This window comes from Aspergillus steynii (genome assembly GCF_002849105.1).
Source record: "Aspergillus steynii IBT 23096 chromosome Unknown P170scaffold_5, whole genome shotgun sequence".
NCBI lineage: Eukaryota > Fungi > Ascomycota > Eurotiomycetes > Eurotiales > Aspergillaceae > Aspergillus > Aspergillus steynii.
The window spans coordinates 2,415,745-2,435,277 of NW_020194402.1; the positions used below are offsets into that span (position 1 = coordinate 2,415,745).

Consider the following 19,533-nt stretch of genomic DNA (forward strand, 5'->3'; position numbering starts at 1 on the left):
CCATCCCACTTTCTTCGGCCTCATCCTTCATCTCCCCTCGTCCTCCTTTCCATCCATCGTTGCTCCATCGTTGCCAGTCTCTCGCAAGGGACTTGTCCCTCGCATGCCATTCTAGACCGGTAGGCGCATCGTGACCTGCCGCGTCATTTTGCCTGCGCCGAAAAGGCAACCTGCTCACTCCAGTATACCTATCAAAACAGTCAAACGCCGACGGAGGCATGGGTGACGTTGTTCGCCGCCAAGACCCCTCGGGGAGACAGGCCTCACCTCCAGACTTGTTTTTCATACTGACCTTATTGGATCCCGATCAGGAATCGTCGTCCACATGCGTCATTTCCTGATTCCCGGTTTCCGACGCGCCAGTGCTATTGGATCCTCTACAACCACCGTTGGTTTTAAAGCAAGCTACCCCTCGCCTGGGATGACAAGGAAATACGAACCAAAAGGAGGCGCTAATCAAGGATAGGATGGATAGGTATCAATCCTGTGCCGTGCCGCAGTGAGGGTGCGCAAGAAACCGCCTTAGCTCTTCTCCCTCGGCGCTTCCAAGTTCCAACATCCCACCTGCATTCCCAAGGCCACAACTGACGGCCACGGCGCAATTTAACTGGCCAGCCAACCTTGCATTTTGGTGGTTATAATTCGCAGCGAATCGACCGTGGGCGTGACGCTATCACCGCATTCTAGCGTCTCGATGAGAATGTGATATTGGCTTTCGATTTTTTGGGGGCGACAATTCTGCTAGGATGGTGTTGGGAGCCAAGCGTGCAGCTGCCTTGGACGCCGAACTGGTCATTTTCCATTATCAATAATCACCCGTGGGACAGACGATCACCAGCAGTTTCTAGAAATGCACACGACCCTTTCTCCATGTTTATGCGGCCTCAGCACTATGTTATGCAGCAGCCAGGTCCACAGCACCGCCTTAGTACCAGCCTTTTCTCGGGCTGGAGGTGATTCTTACGGAGTAGGTTACAGAAAGGTCTGTGGCTCGTTTAGAGTCTGTTACACAAAACCCCGGGGATGTTTCAAGCATTTGTCAACGCCTAGTCTACTAGCTCCAAGCATTCCTGGGTTCGTTTAGGATCTGGAGCCAGATCTGAAAAAGCCGATGGAGAAGATTTCCTGACCAATAATTCCATGGACCCTCGGCAATTCGAGGAAAGGGGAAGGCAGATAGAAGGCAGACAGAAGGATAGAACCAGGGGGTAACCATCGCCAAAGCGGACGGATGGGAGCGGAAGGAGAAAAAAGGTGGGATTTCTGGATCTTCTGGAGATGAACGACTAACCGTGGTAGGAACGGTGTGCGTCATGTACCAACCAGCCTCGCCGTCCTTCCCGCTCACGATCGCACCAGAAACAACAGACCGTGGAGTCCGTCGACTATTTTAGTTTTGATTTTTTTTCGTTTTGAAAGTGGATTCTTTAGGGGGTTTTCCCCCTCGCATCTCGCATTCGGGGTTTACTTCCTCCCCGATACGAGAGAGTTGCGACGGAGCCCGTCCAGCCTTTTCACTTTTACGGCGTACGTCCTCGGAGATCTCGTTAGGCGCAGAGACCCATTCCGTGGGTTGATAATTCAGAACGCCGCTGGGTCCTCGCTTTGTTCCGCCTCGAACCACGAATCGTAGTTTGTTTGTTCTTGGAGGACTCCTGTGGGAGTGGAGTCGATCTACCTGACCTCGTGGCGAGCATTGCCCACGGTTCTACGGACTAATTGCTGACTCCTATCCAAGATCCGAAACAGCAGCCATGGAACATTTGAAAACAATTAGCCCTGTTGGGCATAGGTGACTGGACGGTGCTTTTTATACCGACGTGCGATTCGCCCGGATCTTAGACTGAGAGCCGCTTGTTTATCTCGTCATCGCCAAGGCTAGCAGATCCTGGGAATCAATCCATCCCGAATAAGAATTTGATGCTCACTAGGAAAGAAGCCGACGCCTCGTGGGCCCATGGGCATCGAGATTCCAACACCTTCATGCGACTTCCATCGCTTGCATGGGTGATCTGTCCACTTTTTTTGCCCCTTGTGTGTGCTATTTTCCCACACTACCGAGACGCCGTTCTTTTTGGCTCGCGATCCGGATCTATCCTAAATGCCGACCAAGGCTCGCGGGCTGGAGAGGAAAGGGGAGAAATCGTTTGAGTTTGAGAGTTTAATTCGGCTCACCATGTGGTCTGGGTCGTACCAGGGCCCACCAACTCATAGCCACCATTTCGACCTCCTCCTCCGTCCACCGTACGGAGTGCAATCCAACCCGCCGATAGAAATTTCAAGATGCCATGGCTCGCAGGACGATGACAGCCGCGCCAGTTTCTCTTTGATACACCGATGCAGGGCCCGGCACCTGACTGGGTTGGCTTACCAGCATTACAGCCCCCCCTACCCCTGGACGCTGGTGAACCAAACCCCGATCTAGGGTGCCGAGGATTCCCCCCCCCTCCCCTCCCATTGCGAATTTAGAGCAGTCTTGTAGGTCGGGAGGGTCGGAATGTGCACATAGCGCAGACCCATAGTAATAGCTTCTGGGAGGGAAAAAAAGGGCATGACCATTGTCGGCCCCCTTCCCACACCTGGAATTAATTTGCTTTTTTTTCCCAGGTGTTTCTCTTGCTGCTGCAAGTGAGCCTATTGGCTTATCTCAGGGGCCAGAGGGTCCCGCTGGTTGCAAGTTGCAACAGACTAACAATAATGTTGGGACTTAGCCTGCTCAGAAATCGACCGTCGACGATCTGGAGACCGAGCTTTTGGGTGTAATTTTGGTTAATTTTCTTGCGTTTGGATTTTATTTTTGTTTTTTAATTTGGATTTTGGGTTTTTTGATTTTTCTCTGCCTCTCGCTCCTTGGGTCCTGTGTGCCCAATTCCGATAGGGATCTGGCCGACTCCGTATATGAACGAAACTTCTCCTGCGGCTCGTCCTCTGGGCAGACCGGGTCATTTCGTGACCCTCTCTCCATGCACTAAATGAAGATTACCAACTTATCTATCCACCCGCCTTTGTTTATATCAAGTGGCCTCTTGCCCTTCCCCTCTGGCATAAATCACAGCGTTTTAGCGCGACCCACGCACATGGAACGACTATAGTCACATATTGAGAAGCGACTCTGGTTCTTTCGTGCTCCACGTCTAACCTGGAATGCATCGCTCTCGCTTCGACATCCATGATTTTTACCCTTCGAAGGACGCGTTCTAACTGCCTGTTGAATCCCCCCGAGTGGGCTACGAACGCATCATGAGCACTAATCCAGAAGCCTCTCATTCCAAGCGGCGGGAGTCCCGAGCTGGCACGCGTAAGGTCACCTCGCTCTCTGCCGAACAGCTGGAAAGGAAGCGCGCCAACGATCGAGAGGCCCAGAGAACCATCCGTCAACGGACGAAAGAGCATATCGAGCGCCTGGAGCATCAGGTATCTGAGCTGAAGACCAAAGGAGAACAGTACGATGATGTTGTTCGACGGAATGCCGCTCTGGAGAGTGAGATCAGGACGCTGAAACATCAACTGTCGATGGTGACAAGTGGTCAAGGGTATTCTAACCTCGGTGGGTGGCCAGAATCCTTTAGTTTTCCTTTTTTGCTCTCTTCCTTTCCCTTTTTATCCTGCCGTTACTACATCTCTTTTTGTTCATTTTTTTACTGACTGTCCGGCTCCTTGGTGACAGAAGGATCGTCTAGTACTCCGTCCGGGTACATGCTTCCTTCGACCCAGTATCCCGAGTCTCTGGGAGTGACTCCAGTCTCCAGAGCACCGTCAGTCCTTTCGACGTCGAGCCAGGTGTCGGTCCCGCATGACTGGCAGCAATACGGCACGACGCGATCCCCATCCACCTGCGAGTCCTCGGAAGCAGGTTATTCGAACAGAGTGGAACCGCCGTACGTCTTTGATGGCCAACTTCGAGCCCCGAACGCGATGCCGGTGGCCGCATCGCACGTTGCGTACAATGCCCATGGGAGCGGACATCCACCGGGACCCGCGTTTCAGGCGTACCCGGCGCACCTTTATGGCCCGGGGGGTGCCAATCACGCACACCCGGAGGAAATGGCGCCTCATCCTCAACAGGCAATCCCGTTCACGGGGGGTCAACGATCGGTCTCGGTGCCGAATGTGTCAGCAGAGAGGGAAGCTGGCGGCTATCCTGTTCTGCAGAGTGCTCAACAATACCAGCAGCCGGAGCACCTGCCTAGAACCGAGTACAGTTATGACTGGGTGCACCGGTCTTGAGAGGGCTGCTATCTCGAAAGTTGAATCGGCCTCGTGCAGAGGTTTTACCTTTACGTCCACGAGCTTGATCGGGGAACCTTTTCATCCTGGTCAAGTGTCCCCAGTTGTTGATCTCAGAAACAATCTGGGAGTCCGTTCTGCTCTCAAGAGATAGCAGACTATCTGCGTCATCTAGCAGGGACCAGCATGTTCTTCGGGTGCGTCTTCTTTATGCTTTCACAGAGATCAAACCAGCCAACGGATGCAATTTTCCTTGGTACAGCAGGAATGCTTTAGGCTGTCTGCATCTCCCTCCCCGAACCGACCTATTCTTTTACGTCCTTCCAGACGCGAAGGTGACACGGCGCCGAAAAGTCAAAGTCGCCGACCAAACTGCCTTCCCAGTCCGCATGAGTTGGAGTGCAACTCGCTTAGCTCCGAACATCCGTCGTGCCGGGGGACTTCCGCGCCAGGAGGAGACGGGGTGCGTGAGCATGATTAATGATCATGCAGCAGCGGCAGTGGAGCAAGCGAGATGGAGCAGATGGGGCGATTTCCGAACTTTAAAATCGGTAGGGCTTCTGCACGACCAATCAATCTCGCTCGGAAGTCGGTTTAATCAAGCACAAAACTGCCGAGCTGATTCTGCAGCCAAGAGGGGCGTGTTAAAACACCCTAAATATTTTTATCGCTTCTGCATCGTGAGGAATCCATGGAAGCGAATAGGGTCTCGGGGGGAAATTACATCCGGAGCACATGCGGGTCTTGCCCTTCAGCAACACATGGAAGACTCCAAATGGATCTCCGCCAGGAGGTGTCTTCACCGCTCAAGTAGGGGGAATACGCGGCGAGGTCCATGGCTACGGGAAAACTGCGCCATCATCCGGTCTCGCATTCTATAATTGACGGTTCTATCATACCGAATGATCATTATGCATCATCGTCCACGTCGATACCAAACTCCAATGCAAAGAGAAAAACCGTGGAGTAGATCTTCGTGGTCAGAACGAACCAAACAGCAATCAATCTGGGGCACTCAGCGCTTGCGCCAACTTAGTTACGTTAAACATCAATTTATAAAACCAACGGAAGAGAAAAAAAAAAGATGAAAATTAGGCCTATGGCACATTTCTAGCCGATACTATCGCACACTCATTTAGTATACTCTCCCGGCCTCCGCGCCGTACCGATGGGGTCTTCAGATGGAGATCGGAGAGGATCTGGAAGCACGCCATGGCTGCAGCTACGAGATAGTGGGCGTCGGTCGTTCGAAAGAAAGGGGTCCTTAAGCGCCGCTAAGCCGGAGATGTTGCCAGGAACTGCAAGGGTGGGATGTCAAGAGGGGTAGGACTACGTAGGTGTTGGATGGAGGAAGGGGGATAGCAGGGGGGGGTGGACAGAGGGAAGGTTCTAGATGGCGATGTGTTTGCGAGAGCAGCCAGTGGGGAGGTTTCATTCATGATTCATCCAGAAGATCTCGTTCGATGAGAGTCCATCCGAGAACGAGAGAAAGAGAGAAAGAGAAAGAGAGAGTGAGGGCTTCAGCCACTCACGGGGTGGTCGATGTGGCGGTGCTCGTGGACGCGTGGCGCAGCACGCCAAGACCCAATCAGAAGGCATCCTGAGATTACATCAGCCAGGGACTGATATCACGCGTGACGAATGGGCTCCAAGACGCCCAAGACTCGGTCGCTATTTATTGCTGGCAGGCCCCGAGCATTTCTCTACACTCTTCTTGCTGGAATCCCTTCTGCCTATTCTCGTCTCCTCGCTGTCTGACTTTGCAGAACGACAGCTGCCGGCGGTTGCCAACTTGCCTCCTCGGAGTCCCCGCAGCGTCATCGCCCCGCCTTGATATCACCGATTGATTAATTTAATTAATTTGGGTCTTTTCGCAATCTTCCATTGACTTCATCTATTCCTTCTTGCTCGAATTAATTCATTTCTCTTCTTTATTACATCCTCTACAACAAACAACCACAAAACTACACAATGACTTCCCCCGCCCAAGACCCCCGCCTCCTCTACAGCATCAACAACATCAAAGCCTTCCACCTGCAACATGGCGACGAGCAGGACCTCACCCCGTCCGGTCCCCAGACCCTCTCCCTCCTAATGGTGCCCACCAGCACCGCGCCCGCCAACTCCCCCGAAGCCTCGCCCGAGGAGGACTTCTACCTGCACCTGCACCTGCCGCCCGAGCTGGACCTGGCCCTCCCCGCCACTACCCAGATCTACCACCAGCCGCCGAACAGCTACCTGATCCCGCGATGGGACACGGGCCCGGACGCCGGCGCCTTCATCCGCATCCAGTTCCCCGGCATCGGCGCCGGCCCGGACAGAGTCACCCAGGAGGATGTCGACACGTTCGAGACCATCCTCGCCCAGTGTACCGCGTTCCTGGAGCGTGCCGCGCCCCCGAAGGGTCCTGCGCCGTATAATCCGGCGAACTTTGCCCCGGGCGAGGGGTATGTTTCGGCGGGTGCTGGTGCGGCTGGTGCAGGCCCGGCGACGAAGCAGGACGCTCACGGGCGGATCGTCCTGGTCGACGAGGAAGATGGTAGCGTGGTCGGTGAGATGGAGGGGTATGATGTTGTTGAGAAGCCTGGCGTGAAGCCTGGGTCTAAGAGTATGTCCCCTCTCTCTCCCCCCTCTGTCCCTCTTTTTCATCCTTTCCTTGAACCTCAGAGACTAACTATACCCAAAAGGACCCGTGGAAGTCGAACTCCCCAGCGAAGGCGAAAAGAACGAGATCAGCGTCAGCAACGTATCCGAAGAATACCTGCGCATGGCGCGCCACCCGGCCTACAAGAACTCAACCATTGTGCAGACCTCCGCGACGGCGTCCCGTCTCCTCGTGACCGGGTCCACCTACCTCGCCAACGCGCTCGTCAGCGGCGCCGACAGCTTCACGAAGAAGACCAAGCCCAACCCCCAGCCCATGACCTTCTCGGAGAACACGCACACGCGGGTGCGCAAGATCGGCGACTTCTCGCACAGCGCGGCGGATATCTCCGCGCGCACGGTCGGGCAGGTTGGACGCGTGGCGCAGAACTTTGGGGCGACGCTGGCGCGACGGAAGGAGAACGCAGGGAAGAATAAGGGGGTGGATCGGAACGGGAACGGGAACGGGAATGGGGAGTATAAGCCGGGGATGCTGAACAAGTCGATGATTGCGTTCTCGACGCTGGCGGATGGGATCGAGCAGAGTGCGAAGCAGGTGCTGACGACGGGGTCGGTGGCCGCGAGTCAGATGATCGGGCATCGGTACGGCGCGGAGGCCGGGTCCGTGGCGACGGACCTGACCGGCGGGGTCAAGAACGTCGGGCTGGTGTATATCGATGCGTCCGGGGTGAGTCGGAAGGCGGTGCTCAAGTCCGTGGCCAAGGGCATGGTGGTCGGACGCATGCGCGACGGCAAGCAGGTCGTGGTCGGCACCGGCGATGGCGGCGAGGTCCCGTCTGGAGTCCCCGGTTCGAGTCGGGATCCCGTGGCCAGACGCCCCTCGCCGAGCCCGACTCCGCCGCCGGCCTACGGGGCCTCGGGCACGATGTCTCTCGCCGGCGGCGGCGGCGGCATGTCGGGAGGGAAGCGTTGATTGCGTGTCAATCTTGTGATGACCCTCTCTTGAGTTTTGGATGGACTGGACACGGCGGGGATGAGTTGTTTCTTTGGTATATCTATTTCTGGCGATTTTGATGATTTATGTCACTTCTCGATGTTATATCCACTTTGATAGACACGATGGACACGAACAGGACAGGAATATGAACATGACTTTCATATAGACTCTTTTATTCCAACCCACCTACCTCCCTGCTCCTTGAGACTCAACCCACGTCCGGAGCGGTAAATGCCAGTGACGTGACCCCGAATAAGATAATTAAGACTACTTTCTAGATCTTCGCCCTAGATAGCTATTTCCAGAAAGGAAGAGAGAATTAACGAAGATGAAGGGAACTGATAAGTAACGCAAAGCAACCCAGTCTACTACTATCATCCTAGTATGTAAAGAATAGAATATCTTCCTCGACTAGTACATACAAAGACCTACACTGTCGCAGAACTATAGGATTACATTCCCATCCATCTCAATGCATTTATAGGCATCGATTCCGCATTTCATACAGAAAACCGAACTCTACGCTCCAGAGAGGTGAAATCACCACAAGAACCACCGAGAACAAAACCAAAACTACAAGTCTGACCAAAGAACCCTCATGGATCGGATTACTTTCAACCAACTACCAATCGCTGCCGAATTCGCTATATGCCAAATGGAGCATGACCATAGAGTGGAAAAACAAGCAATCCAGTGATGCAATACAACAATACAAGAAAGCAAAGCAATGATCGCTGCTCAATTCAATAGAACAAGCCAATAACACAAATCCAGGTATACTTAAGATTTAAGATAAAACATTAAGGCCAAGAGACCAGAGCAGAGCAACGATGACCGATGCGGTAAACATATTAAATTACCCTCAATAAAACCTGTCGGATAAATTGGCAAATGGAACTCTTTCAAAGCGCTTCGGAAAGAGAAGAAGGTAGTGAACAAAAAAGAACATGGTTGGTTGGGTCAAAGCAAGACAGGGTCAATTTACAGTCAAAGATATAGTGACAAGGGAGAAAGGAAGAGAAGAAGAAAAATGAATACGAAAATTTGAACAAAGGAAATAAAAGAAACAGGAAAAAAAGGGTTTATTCTCGACAAAGGAAATAAAATAAACTCAATAGAAAATAAAAAAGAAGAAGAGAAAAAAACACCCATGCTAAGTATGGATATGCACGCGGGGAAGAAACAGTTGCTGGTACAAATAAGAGGACAAACCGATAAGCTGCAAGCAACAGAAAGGGGACGAGTACAAAAGCTGCGTGGGTATCACGGGGTATCCAAATAACCTCTTTTGCTCTTTCAATGTTGGAATCTCAGAGTCCCGGTGGACTAAAATCCTCCTTCCAGTGAAAGCGCCAATCGAAACGTGTCTTCGATCCATCCAATTTGCTTCGGGAGGGAGGCCGAGCCTTGGTTGTGCGGACGGTTCCTGGAGCCTGAATCTCCTTGGTCGAGATTCCGGTTCAATCCAAATTCTGAGATTATATCCATCTATTCAAATGACCGAAGCACAAGGTACAGAAGTCCGTCAGACCAAATCTGCTTGTCTATATTGCTTCTTCCTGAAGGCGATCGATTGGGAGTAAGGCCATCCACCAGAGGCAACGTTCGACTGGTTGAATCGGCCGGTGAGAAAGTAAGAAAGTAATGAACTATAGGAGACGAATTGAAGTCAAATTAAGGTGCGGCGCGTCGCGACGACACAAACGGTCTGACCCGATCTACCGGTCATCCCCGGCTCTGGACTTGGCTCGTCGACGGAAGAAGTCCATGACCTTACGAGCCGCGCCAGAGCTGCCGGGGTGGTGCGACAGGTCCCGTTCGGATTCGTAGGCGTCTGCAAATTTTCGGTGGTTCTTTTGGAGAACTCCTGCGCCGCGGGCTGACCGGCCGGCCTGGACGGACTGACGAGACGAATTATTATCATACGGGCTATTGTACTCGTCGTAGTAGTTGGGTGCCGAATGGTTGGCGTATTGGTTCCGGTAGTAATGGTCGTTCTCGTTCGGATAGACCTGCTCGGCTGAGGCGCTGTAAGACGTCGGTTGATGGGATCCGGAGTTAGCGCCATGAAGCACGGCAAACTGCTGATCAATGCGAGCCTGGTAGTTCACCGGTTCCTCGTTCGTAATGACGTCGTCGGCCGGGGCCCCCTCGGGCATTGTCGAGATGGCTTCCTGAGTGCCGTAGCTGGTAGCGCGTGCACGGGGTCGTATCGCCCCGGTTGACGAATTCTGTTGTTGTATCCGTTCGGCTTGCAACTCGTCATCCGGTGTTTGGGACCGGCTCGAAGAAGAGAAGCCCTTCAATGAAAAGGAGGTAGGCAGGAGGGAAAACCGACGAGGCCTGCTCTCGCCGCCCGTCTCACTCATCTTCCGATTGGACCCGTACTGAATCGAACGCCGCGAGTCCACAGACATCCGGCCGTCATCGCCCGCATACGGATCGCGCATGCTAGTGGGAGGATACCGTTTGCCGCTCTTTTGCCGAGAGCTGTTCGCTTGGCTTCCACGACCTCCGAAGATCGACCCGGACCGTCCAAACAGCTTTTCGCCAATACCCGAGACCGTGTTCGATCGCTTGTGGCCCTTGGGGGGCTCTTGCCGGGGCGTCGTGTTGAATTTGGCCGGCAGCTGCTGGGCACTCGGGCGACCAATAGATGTCGGGCTCGGTTGCGACGGATCTTGGGGCATGGGCGCCGAAATCACGTACTGCTTGCTCTTGGGCTGCGCCAACCGGCCTTGAGCATTCGTCGCCGCCACCGTCGGCGCCACGGGCTGCCCGTAAGAGCCTCGCGACGGCAAGCGGCCGGTGTTGAAGGATGCCATGGAAGCTCCCGTGGTAGGGCGGCCGGCGTGCGGAGGAGGCATGGTCCCCGTCCCGGTGAGCGCTGTCGAATCCGACGTCGAGCGAGGGAGGTGTCCCGGGGCGGGAGTCGATTCGACGGGCGGCTTAGCATCCACGGCGCGCGTATTCGGTGCCTCGGGCATCTGCTGGGCGGCCATGTGGTTCTCCGACACGCGGCTGTTGGATCGGGCACGAGTCGGCGCAGCTTCCACGGGCCGTGACGAGCTCGCGACAGGCCCATCGATATCACCGGGGTTCTCACCTCTCGTGGTCTGGGACTGAGGAGCGACGTACTCAACCTGAACCGTTCGCCGTTTCGTATCCCGGGGCGTCTTAGACCGATCCGTGGACTGTTCTTGCGAGATATCCCCGGAGTGGTGGACAAGGCCACCCAGCGACGGGATTGAGTTCTGGTACGTCTTGGGCGGCTCTCTGACGGACGCGCTGCGTGCCAGGGATGGAGCTTCTTTGCGACTGTCCGTCGAAACCGTCGTGGAGGCGATATCGGCCACTTTCGTCGTGCTGCTGGTGATGTGCGACACGATGTGCGAGTACTCGCTCAGCCAACTGTGTCGTGCAACCTCGAAAAGATCCGCCCGTTTCCGTGGGTCAGGCACCAAAATCCGTCTCAAAAGATCACGCGCATGGGGCGTGACATATTCAGGGAAAGTGAGGGGAGTGGTGACAATGTATTTATAAAGTAGGTTGATGTTGTCGCCGTCGGGATTAGCGGGGTCGTCGTCGAAAGGTAGATAGCCTGCCAACATCGCATACTGCAAGAGAAAGCGCGTTAGTTTTTAGTGCTTGGCTCGGCCGGGCGATACTCACGAGAATGACACCGCAGCTCCAAACATCGACTTTTCGTCCCGTGTACAGCGAATCGCTGACCACCAGCTCCGGAGCAGCATAGCACGGACTACCACAGCTGGTTTGCATCAGATCACCCCGTCGCAGGCCCTTGTGATTGGTCTTATCGAGGCGCATCCTTTTCACGTAATCCTTGTTCGTCAGGTTGTACTCGATCTCCTCGCCCAACTCATCGACCGGGTCGAACGTGTTCGCGAAGCCGAAATCAGTGATGATGATGTTGCGGTTCCGATCCAAAAGCAAGTTCTCCAGCTTGAGATCACGGTGCACAATACCCTTCTTGTGAAGATACCCGACACCGGAAACCAACTGCGCAAAGAGTCGCCGAGCAGCGTTGTCTTTGAGGTATCGGTTGTTCAAGATATGATCGAAGAGCTCACCGCCGGACGCATACTCCATGATGATACCGATGTGTCGGTCGGTCTCCACCATCTCGTGGAGTCGAACAATGTTCGGATGCGAAAGATCCCGCAGAATCGAGATCTCTCGATAGATCTTGGGCAACCGACTGGGATTCGAACCGAGCGTCTCCCTTCGGATGAGCTTGATGGCCACCTGAATGGTGCCGTCTCGCTTCCAGCCCAGCTTGACCTTGCCGAATTCACCCTCTCCGAGCGTCTGCCCCAGGATGTACTGGCCAAACGTCGTTTCCTTACGCTTAATCGTATTTTCGGTGTAGTCGTGTCGACTGCGCAGCCCGCCGCGACCTCCGTCGTCCACACCATCACTCCCCACTAGCGCCAGGCCTCCTGACGGCGGAGCCGCCTCGGGGGGCGGAGAGACCGACGAGCCAGTCTGTCGGACTTGTTCTCGCTCAATGTCCACCGAAGGGTCGCTCACCAGCACCTGGTTGATCACGGTACTCGACTCCTTGACCAACGTTCCCTGACCCGGATATGCCTCCATACGGCCGTCCGACTGCTGCGACGGATCGAAGGTGGCGGCAGGTTGATTTCGAGTGGTCGCGTCCGCTCCTCTCGACGGATCCTCGGGCGCTCTCGTGTCCTGCCGACGGGAACGGGAACCGTCGCCCCTCCTCTCGCGGTGGCTTGCGCTTCGGTCGTCGCCTCTGGTCTTTCCGTGGCGGGAGCTCGAGACCTTCTCGTTGGAACTGTGCTGGCTTCGGTGGGACGACGAGGTTCTCGGCGGGGGAACGGGGGGTTCGCCGAGCAGATCCGGGTACATGGGCGATCGATTGCTGCCGTGGGCCGACGAAGGCGCGGCAGGGGTCATGGCCGGAGAAGCATGGGTAGCGCGAGGCAACGACTGCGATTGGAGATCGCTCATCGCCGAAGAAGCTGTCGGGACCGGGACGGAAGATGGCTGCTGAAGTCTTAGTTGATTGCTCAAGGTAGTAGCGCCGTGCGGGTCGGTGGACGGTCGCGTTCGCTGCGTGGAACCAGACAAGAGCTCGGGAAAGTGCTGCGCATGACCGCGATGCGAAGGCGACGCGGGGCCTTGATGGGATGGCAGGGTGAAAGTGGCGGAATGGGCGGGGGTATACTGAGGGACTGCTTGCGTAGCAGCAGACATACCTTCGATAGATGAAGGCGCAGCAGAACCTAGTCCGAGACAGCCTCTTCAGGCACGCGTGGGTGGGATTTTTTTTTTCTTTTGGGATTTGTCGAAACCAATTGCGATCGGCGACCAGAGAAATCCGACACGTAAAAAAAAATCCACAGGGCGATTGCAATCTTTTAATCGTAATTTTTTTTCTTTTTTTGTGGAATTTAATCTCGCTCACCAACTGCTGATGGAATTTCTTTTAGTCGGAATGCGATGGATGAGCTGGCAATGATCTTACCGGTCGGGCAGCTGCGGTTCCAAAGTTAATAACGTCGGAGTCATTGAGATCACCGATCAGGGGGAACAGGAAGGGCGACAACTCACGGCCAGAGCCACGCAGACAGCAGCGATGGGGAATATCAAAAGGACACCAGGTCAGAAGGACAGCCAGCCGGATCACAAAGAAGGCGAGAAGCAAATCGAACGGAATTGAAGGGACGCGTGGAAAAGGCAACCGACGGTTGTTTTCTTCTGGCCGTGGCAGAGCGAGCTTCTCCCCGGAAGGAAATGCGGTCGCTCTTAAGCGCAATGGAGAGCGAGAAGCTGCACAGCAGAATTGACTCCCGGGATATGACACCTCTGACTCCAGCGATAACCGCCACTTGAGGGGTTTGCGGCTCGAAAGAATGTGAGACTTGGGAAGATCGGAGAGTCGGACGCGGGAAGGAGAAGCAAAGCCTCGGGAGACGCGCTGGACCACGAGCCACTTTTTTTTTTCTTTCTTTCTTCTCCTGTTCTTTAGGCAGCGAGAGAAATCAAGAATTGTCGCGCCGAAAAAAAATACAAATAAAAAAAAATCACCCCGACCACCGACTCAACACAGAATAAATTGACGGGAGTCGGCCGCAAAGCAGAGCATGATCGATGGGGAGAGACCGGGAGAGGGAGAGAGAGAAGTGAAGGGAAAGCCAGGCTGAGGGGCGGGTGGAGGTTGCGGACAGGGGGCCGGCGCGAGGGGAGAAAAGAGTGCCGGTGGGAACTCAAGCCCCCAAAGAAGGACCGGATAATTGGCCAAGGGGCGGGAACTTGATAGAGTAGGATATTGGGATCACAGGAGGAAGACAGGAGGACTGGAAGACGAAGAAGGAAGCACGACGCAACGAAGGGGAAGAGGATGAAGTCGAGATAGAGATGACAGTCTGAGTGCTGCGCTGGCACCGCATTCATTACTCGGTCGGTCTTAGTGACTTTGTGACTTTTCCTACGTAGTATTTAGTATTAGTATTAGTATTAGATTAGTATTTACGATTGAATAATGAACCATCCGTGTCAATACGCCGAGTTCTAGCGATCATGGGTTGCATTGCCCGGATGGACGTGATATGAATGACATTAACGATATTAACGCTGTTACGGAGTAGCTCCCAGGGATATTAATAGCAAATCGGCCCCAGCGACAGTTATCCTTCGTCCGGAGTGGTTTCTACCGAGGGGAATAATCATCACCGTTAGGAGATTAATCGTAACGTGGACTCCGGACTGACAGCATGCAGAGTGATAGTCAGGAGAAGACCGAGTCACCGACACCTCATCCAATAATCCTATTTCCTGTCGACGCAGCAAAAGCTCCGTGGTCAAGATCAATTGCATTGTAGGAGGAGAGAACTGCCAAGTCATCAGGGGCTCCGGAGCCATTGTTTCATCGATCCTGGTCGATCGTCATATCGCTGGGCCCCGTCATTGGCTCTGCTGCCCGTCCGGTCATTTTGGCCAGCCTTTTTTCCTTTCTTTTTCGCTGCGGTGTTTGTTTTTCTAACCTCTCTGAGTTAATCGCCATGATCCCCTCGGCGGAGTCGCTTTCGGCGACAGGATTCAGCTTCCCATTGTCCCGGTAACGATGTTCACGGGAGGTCCGAGTACACAGTCCAGAGTCCAGAGTCCAAGGTCCATCGTCAGAAAATCGCTGCCCAATTCGAGGAGAAAAAAAGCTTTCCCAGTGATTGGGAGTGACCGCCCCTTCGGCCTCAGAGCTCGACCTCCGACGGAGCGCTATCTACCTCCAGCTCCACTCGTATCCACGGTAGGGATGTCCGCCAGGGTTCAGGCCTGACTAATTAGCATTCAGCTCCAAATGACTGGGGCCTTGGAATTTTCATTTCCCTCGTCGAGTGCCCAAAACGACGGAGAGGCTGATGCACGGACTGGCGGCTGGGCTACCTGGAGATAGTGGTCTGATCTAGGGCGCTAGTCCGTGTCCATTACATCATTCGTCCTTTCTGGATAATGCTCGGCTGAATCATTTGATCAGGAATATCGGTGTCGGTGTGTGGAATGGGACGGCATGGAGTCTGGACTGCACGGAGTCCGGAGTCCACTACGGAACTCTATGTCTGGGACTGGGTCTAACGGTTTGGAGGACTGGCTCAGTTGCATGATCTCCCGTTCCTGAGACTATAGACAGGCTTGCGCTGTTATAGTTCATCGATATGCTGGTCTATATGGTAGGTTGATGTATAACACATGCTCGTCTCATGGGTTCATATATATATCCGGGCTAAGCGCGACATGTCGGAAATCGGGTAGAGGTGGGTGATCTATAATACATATTCTGGATCCAATGCAGAGCAAATAGGCGAACCGGTGGACCTGGAGATTAGCTCGCGCCACAATAATCTACACATAATCCATTAACATGACTCCTGAGCGAAAAATACCCAAGCCGACTCAGCAGCTGCGAGGTCGATACGGCTCCTGCAGCCGACGGGCCTGAATGCGTCGTACGGCATCGTCACGCAAGGGCGCAGGTGTTACAGCATTCAATGCGTTTCATCCTGCTGATGATGATATTACAGGATCATCACAGCCGCCCGAATTCATATCCTGACTGAACATTTCATATGCATCATTCTGATTTCTGACTCGGTCGAGCTCCATCGAACCGCGGTGGGTCAGGAATCCTGCATCTCCAACCTAAAATACCGAGCAATGCAAGCCCGACGAGAGATCCAGAACCACTCCGTACCTCTCACCCGATCGACAGCCCGACAGGAAATCAAATTTCCGACAGCCCCCCTAATTCGAATTCCCCTGGCGATGGCTGCGTCTATCTCGGCAGTCGTATGCCAGGCTGTGCGGTGTATGTGCGGCGCAGAATGGCCACTGCTGGGGGTACGCCGTAATTGCAGACCAAGAGCCAGCCCAAGACCCTCGAAGCCGAAGAAGTGGAGACGATAGGAAGAATTTCTAAAATCCTGACAGATTCTTGACCATTGGATTCCACCGCAGCCCACTTCGATTGCCAACCGTTCGCTGATGATATCACCATTCTTGGGCTGCTGTGTCGGTGACTCGGTATTGAGTTCTAAACCGCTTATCCTACCTATTCTCCTTCGTACAATAATATCTCCATAGTAACTAACCCCTTCTTCCGTCCCAAACAACCCCCTTGATCAAAGATAGTATAGCAGATTAAGTATCCTCCCAACAATGACCCTTTCTATTGCTTTTCCGACTAAAAAATCCAGATCCGTGCAACGCAACCGCAGCAAATCCTCACGAGGTCTCACAGCCCAATTTCCACTACGTAACACCGCATCGCGAAGCCTCGACGAACCGTAGCGACCCCCGCCCGGGATGACTCCTACTGGTGGCGAGAACTGGCGCCCAAAAGAGCTGAAGCTGTTATTTTGTTAGTCATTCTGCTTTGTTAACTATCTCCTGACTGTGTCGGTAGATTAGGTAGGGTAGGTACTAGCCTAGCTGGTGTGCTGGATGCTGAACACACACCGCTAGATTTGTCTTGGATTCTTTGCCCCCCGTAAATGACATAATTCGAATGGCGGTGAAGTGCGTCTGTCGTGGAAAATACCATTGCTGGTTGATATTTTCACATCGTCGCGTATTCCGCACGGAGGACATCACTAGAATGCTGTGGTGTTGGTGATGTGATGCATCAAAACAGGGGTCTCTTCCAAGGGTCCCGATAGTACTGCATAGTCCCGGAGCCCGACAAAGGGATCGATCCATTAGCCAATCCCTATAACTACCGAGAAGTAAGGACTGCCACGCCGTTACTGGATCCAGACACCGTTCTCCGGTCTGGAATCTGGCTCTCCCTGGCGTGTCGAGAATTTCTCCCATGGATAGTCGTACTACTAGTAACTATTCGTGCCTTTTGTGCGTTGTGTTGACAATAGTCATTCATCGCCCGGGAAACCATCAAGTAAGGTTACATATAAAACATAATACTACATACTGCTTGAGGTTGTTGAACCTAACTTCACCCTTAATCTTAACATACACAGGCCCACAAGGCTGGAACTACCTTCACCAACTAACTTAACTAACTTAACGACGGAGCATGTATGCAAGGAATATCGAGCGCTGGCTATATTTATCGTCGGGATAGATGAAAGTTTAATCTTCCGAACGCCTTGCACAATGCAACTTAAATGGACGGAAGTCTTGAGCCGGCTCGTAGTGGAGGCCACGACGCTTTTTTTTTTTTTTTTGCATGGCGGGTTTTACCACGTCTCTGTCGAGGATGATGGCACTGTACTAGATGGCGCTGCCATGGCCGTGAGAAGGGTGGACATACATACAGAGTAACTGACCTAAACTAGATATTGTGAAGGCATGGCATAAACATGAACCAGAGTTCTCCTTGCCAGAACGACATACTAGTCACGACAGAGGTCTTCTACCTCGGCTACCGATTTCTCGGCATATAAATAACTAGCCAAATGGTCATATCTACTGTCAAATATGCTGCTGGGCTCACAGAAAGGTTGATTGAGAATGAACCAACGTCCACAAAAGTGTCCTTCCCGTTAACACTATGATTATATCAACAAAATGAGCTCACCATTATTCAGTTGCGTTACTTGGGAAGACCATCCATCTCCTCTTATTAGCCGCCTTCAGATGTATACCGTCTTCCATTGTGCTATGCGGCATGGCTTGACGAGCTGATTAGGGATTGAAATGTTTGCCCAAATGTCCTAGATAGTCTACATTTCTCCTAGCAGAATTGCCGATGTCAGGAATAGACATGGACCTTCACTAGCACAATCCCTGCGATATAACATAGAAAAGAGACATCATCAATTTACGTCATTAGCCTAGAACCAGTTCAGAGCTTAGGCTTAGCCCATTCATCAAAATCGCACTGAAGGACGGTCGTCAATCGCGAAAAGGTGTAATAAAACCCCTATAACAACCATTAGACTTTTCTAATTCCACCACCATCCATGTTAACACATACCTGAAGAGATATAATCTCCACGATCTCTCTGTCCGAGAATTCGCTCCTCACACGCCTCCACAGCTCTTCGCTGACCTCCGGTCCTTGGATGATTGTTTCCATGAAGGCAAGCAGGGTAAGATCCTTCGCACTGAACCCCGCCTCGCCGTCACATTTCGCGTCAACGAAATAATCTTTTTGCCTGGCGGATGCCTCGAGAGCTGACTGTTGCTTTTTGGTCACACCGGCCTTGAGTGATACGGGAAGATGGTGAGTCCATTCGTAGACGGAGTTGAATTTCGACGTGGTCAGCAGTATTACGAGTTCACGGTCTCTGTTGGAGAGTAGCAGATGCTTGAATTGGGCGTTCCCTACTTCTGCCCAGTGATCAACGCTTGCAGAGCTATGGGAAAGGAGTTTCATAATATTAAGGGTCGGACGGGATTTGGCATGCAGGGTATGGTAGTCGGGATAGGTGAGTCGAGCCAAGATGTTTAGGTTGGCAACGGCTGGATTGAAGAATGGCTTGAGATAAATTGCAGGTGATTGAGAACAAGTGCGACTCGAGATAGCGTCGACATGAATATTCCTTCGGCTGATAACCGCGCTGACCAATCTGACGCCTTGATTTCGATTACAACATCAGCAAATATACATCCTCGGTCCGAAGTGTTCTACACCAGTTAGTACTATAGTCATCTAATCTTTGTTAGTTCCTGTGTTATGAAGTCATACCCTCTCACCTCATAGATAGATTGTCAATTGTCAATTTGAAAAACTGCATTTTCTACTAAGGATGGGATGTTCCACAGGTCCCTAGAAATCACAGAAATTACTCTTCCAGCTGTCCCTTTCAAACCGGGAGCATAAGACAGTAGAACGTTGATGTTGATGGGTAAACATACTGTGTTGCCCTCGGGAATATTGCCGATTCTTTTTTCAATCCATTGTTGCTATTCAAAATCAACTTTATCTCATATTCTTCTCCAAACAACATGAAGCTGTGGGTTAGCCTACCTGTTCGAGGTCCCTACCCCAGTAGCCATCATTCGTCAATTCAAAAAAAGACCGCACGGTGATATTGTTGAAGGAATGCATGTTTTATTTTGCTGAGAATTCAGAAAAAACGAATAGAAGTAAGATGAAGTAAGATGGGAGACGGATTGGACCTACTCTGGTAAATCAGAACAAACAAAAGCCAAAAGCAGGAAAAGAACCTTCCAAGTAAGACCAACTAACGATGTGA

The 19,533-nt window shown here is 52.8% G+C and overlaps 4 protein-coding genes across 4 annotated transcripts; 2 read left to right on the forward strand and 2 right to left on the reverse strand.

Annotated features, from left to right (window-relative positions):
* Positions 1 to 3,240: 3,240 nt before the first annotated feature.
* P170DRAFT_510904 (bZIP transcription factor) lies at positions 3,241 to 4,227 on the forward strand (the record flags this gene model as incomplete). The annotated part of the gene is made up of 2 exons (XM_024854824.1): positions 3,241 to 3,547; positions 3,668 to 4,227. 2 exons carry the CDS (start codon positions 3,241 to 3,243, stop codon positions 4,225 to 4,227), a joined length of 867 nt encoding a protein of 288 aa, XP_024703567.1.
* Positions 4,228 to 5,900: 1,673 nt separating this feature from the next.
* Positions 5,901 to 7,804, forward strand: P170DRAFT_510905 (senescence-associated domain-containing protein; the record flags this gene model as incomplete). Its single annotated transcript, XM_024854825.1, has 2 exons — positions 5,901 to 6,835; positions 6,915 to 7,804. The coding sequence occupies exons 1-2, from the start codon at positions 6,199 to 6,201 to the stop codon at positions 7,802 to 7,804; spliced, it is 1,527 nt and encodes a 508-aa protein (XP_024703568.1). The 5' UTR covers positions 5,901 to 6,198.
* A 1,742-nt stretch (positions 7,805 to 9,546) lies between these two features.
* On the reverse strand, positions 9,547 to 12,826 carry P170DRAFT_448013 (putative serine/threonine protein kinase (Kin4); the record flags this gene model as incomplete). The annotated part of the gene is made up of 2 exons (XM_024850936.1): positions 9,547 to 11,445; positions 11,501 to 12,826. The coding sequence occupies 2 exons, from the start codon at positions 12,824 to 12,826 to the stop codon at positions 9,547 to 9,549; spliced, it is 3,225 nt and encodes a 1,074-aa protein (XP_024703569.1).
* A 5,216-nt stretch (positions 12,827 to 18,042) lies between these two features.
* P170DRAFT_497562 (carboxymuconolactone decarboxylase family protein) lies at positions 18,043 to 19,385 on the reverse strand (the record flags this gene model as incomplete). Its single annotated transcript, XM_024854113.1, has 3 exons — positions 18,043 to 18,212; positions 18,309 to 18,796; positions 19,322 to 19,385. 3 exons carry the CDS (start codon positions 19,383 to 19,385, stop codon positions 18,177 to 18,179), a joined length of 588 nt encoding a protein of 195 aa, XP_024703570.1. The 3' UTR covers positions 18,043 to 18,176.
* Between the last annotated feature and the right edge of the window lie 148 nt (positions 19,386 to 19,533).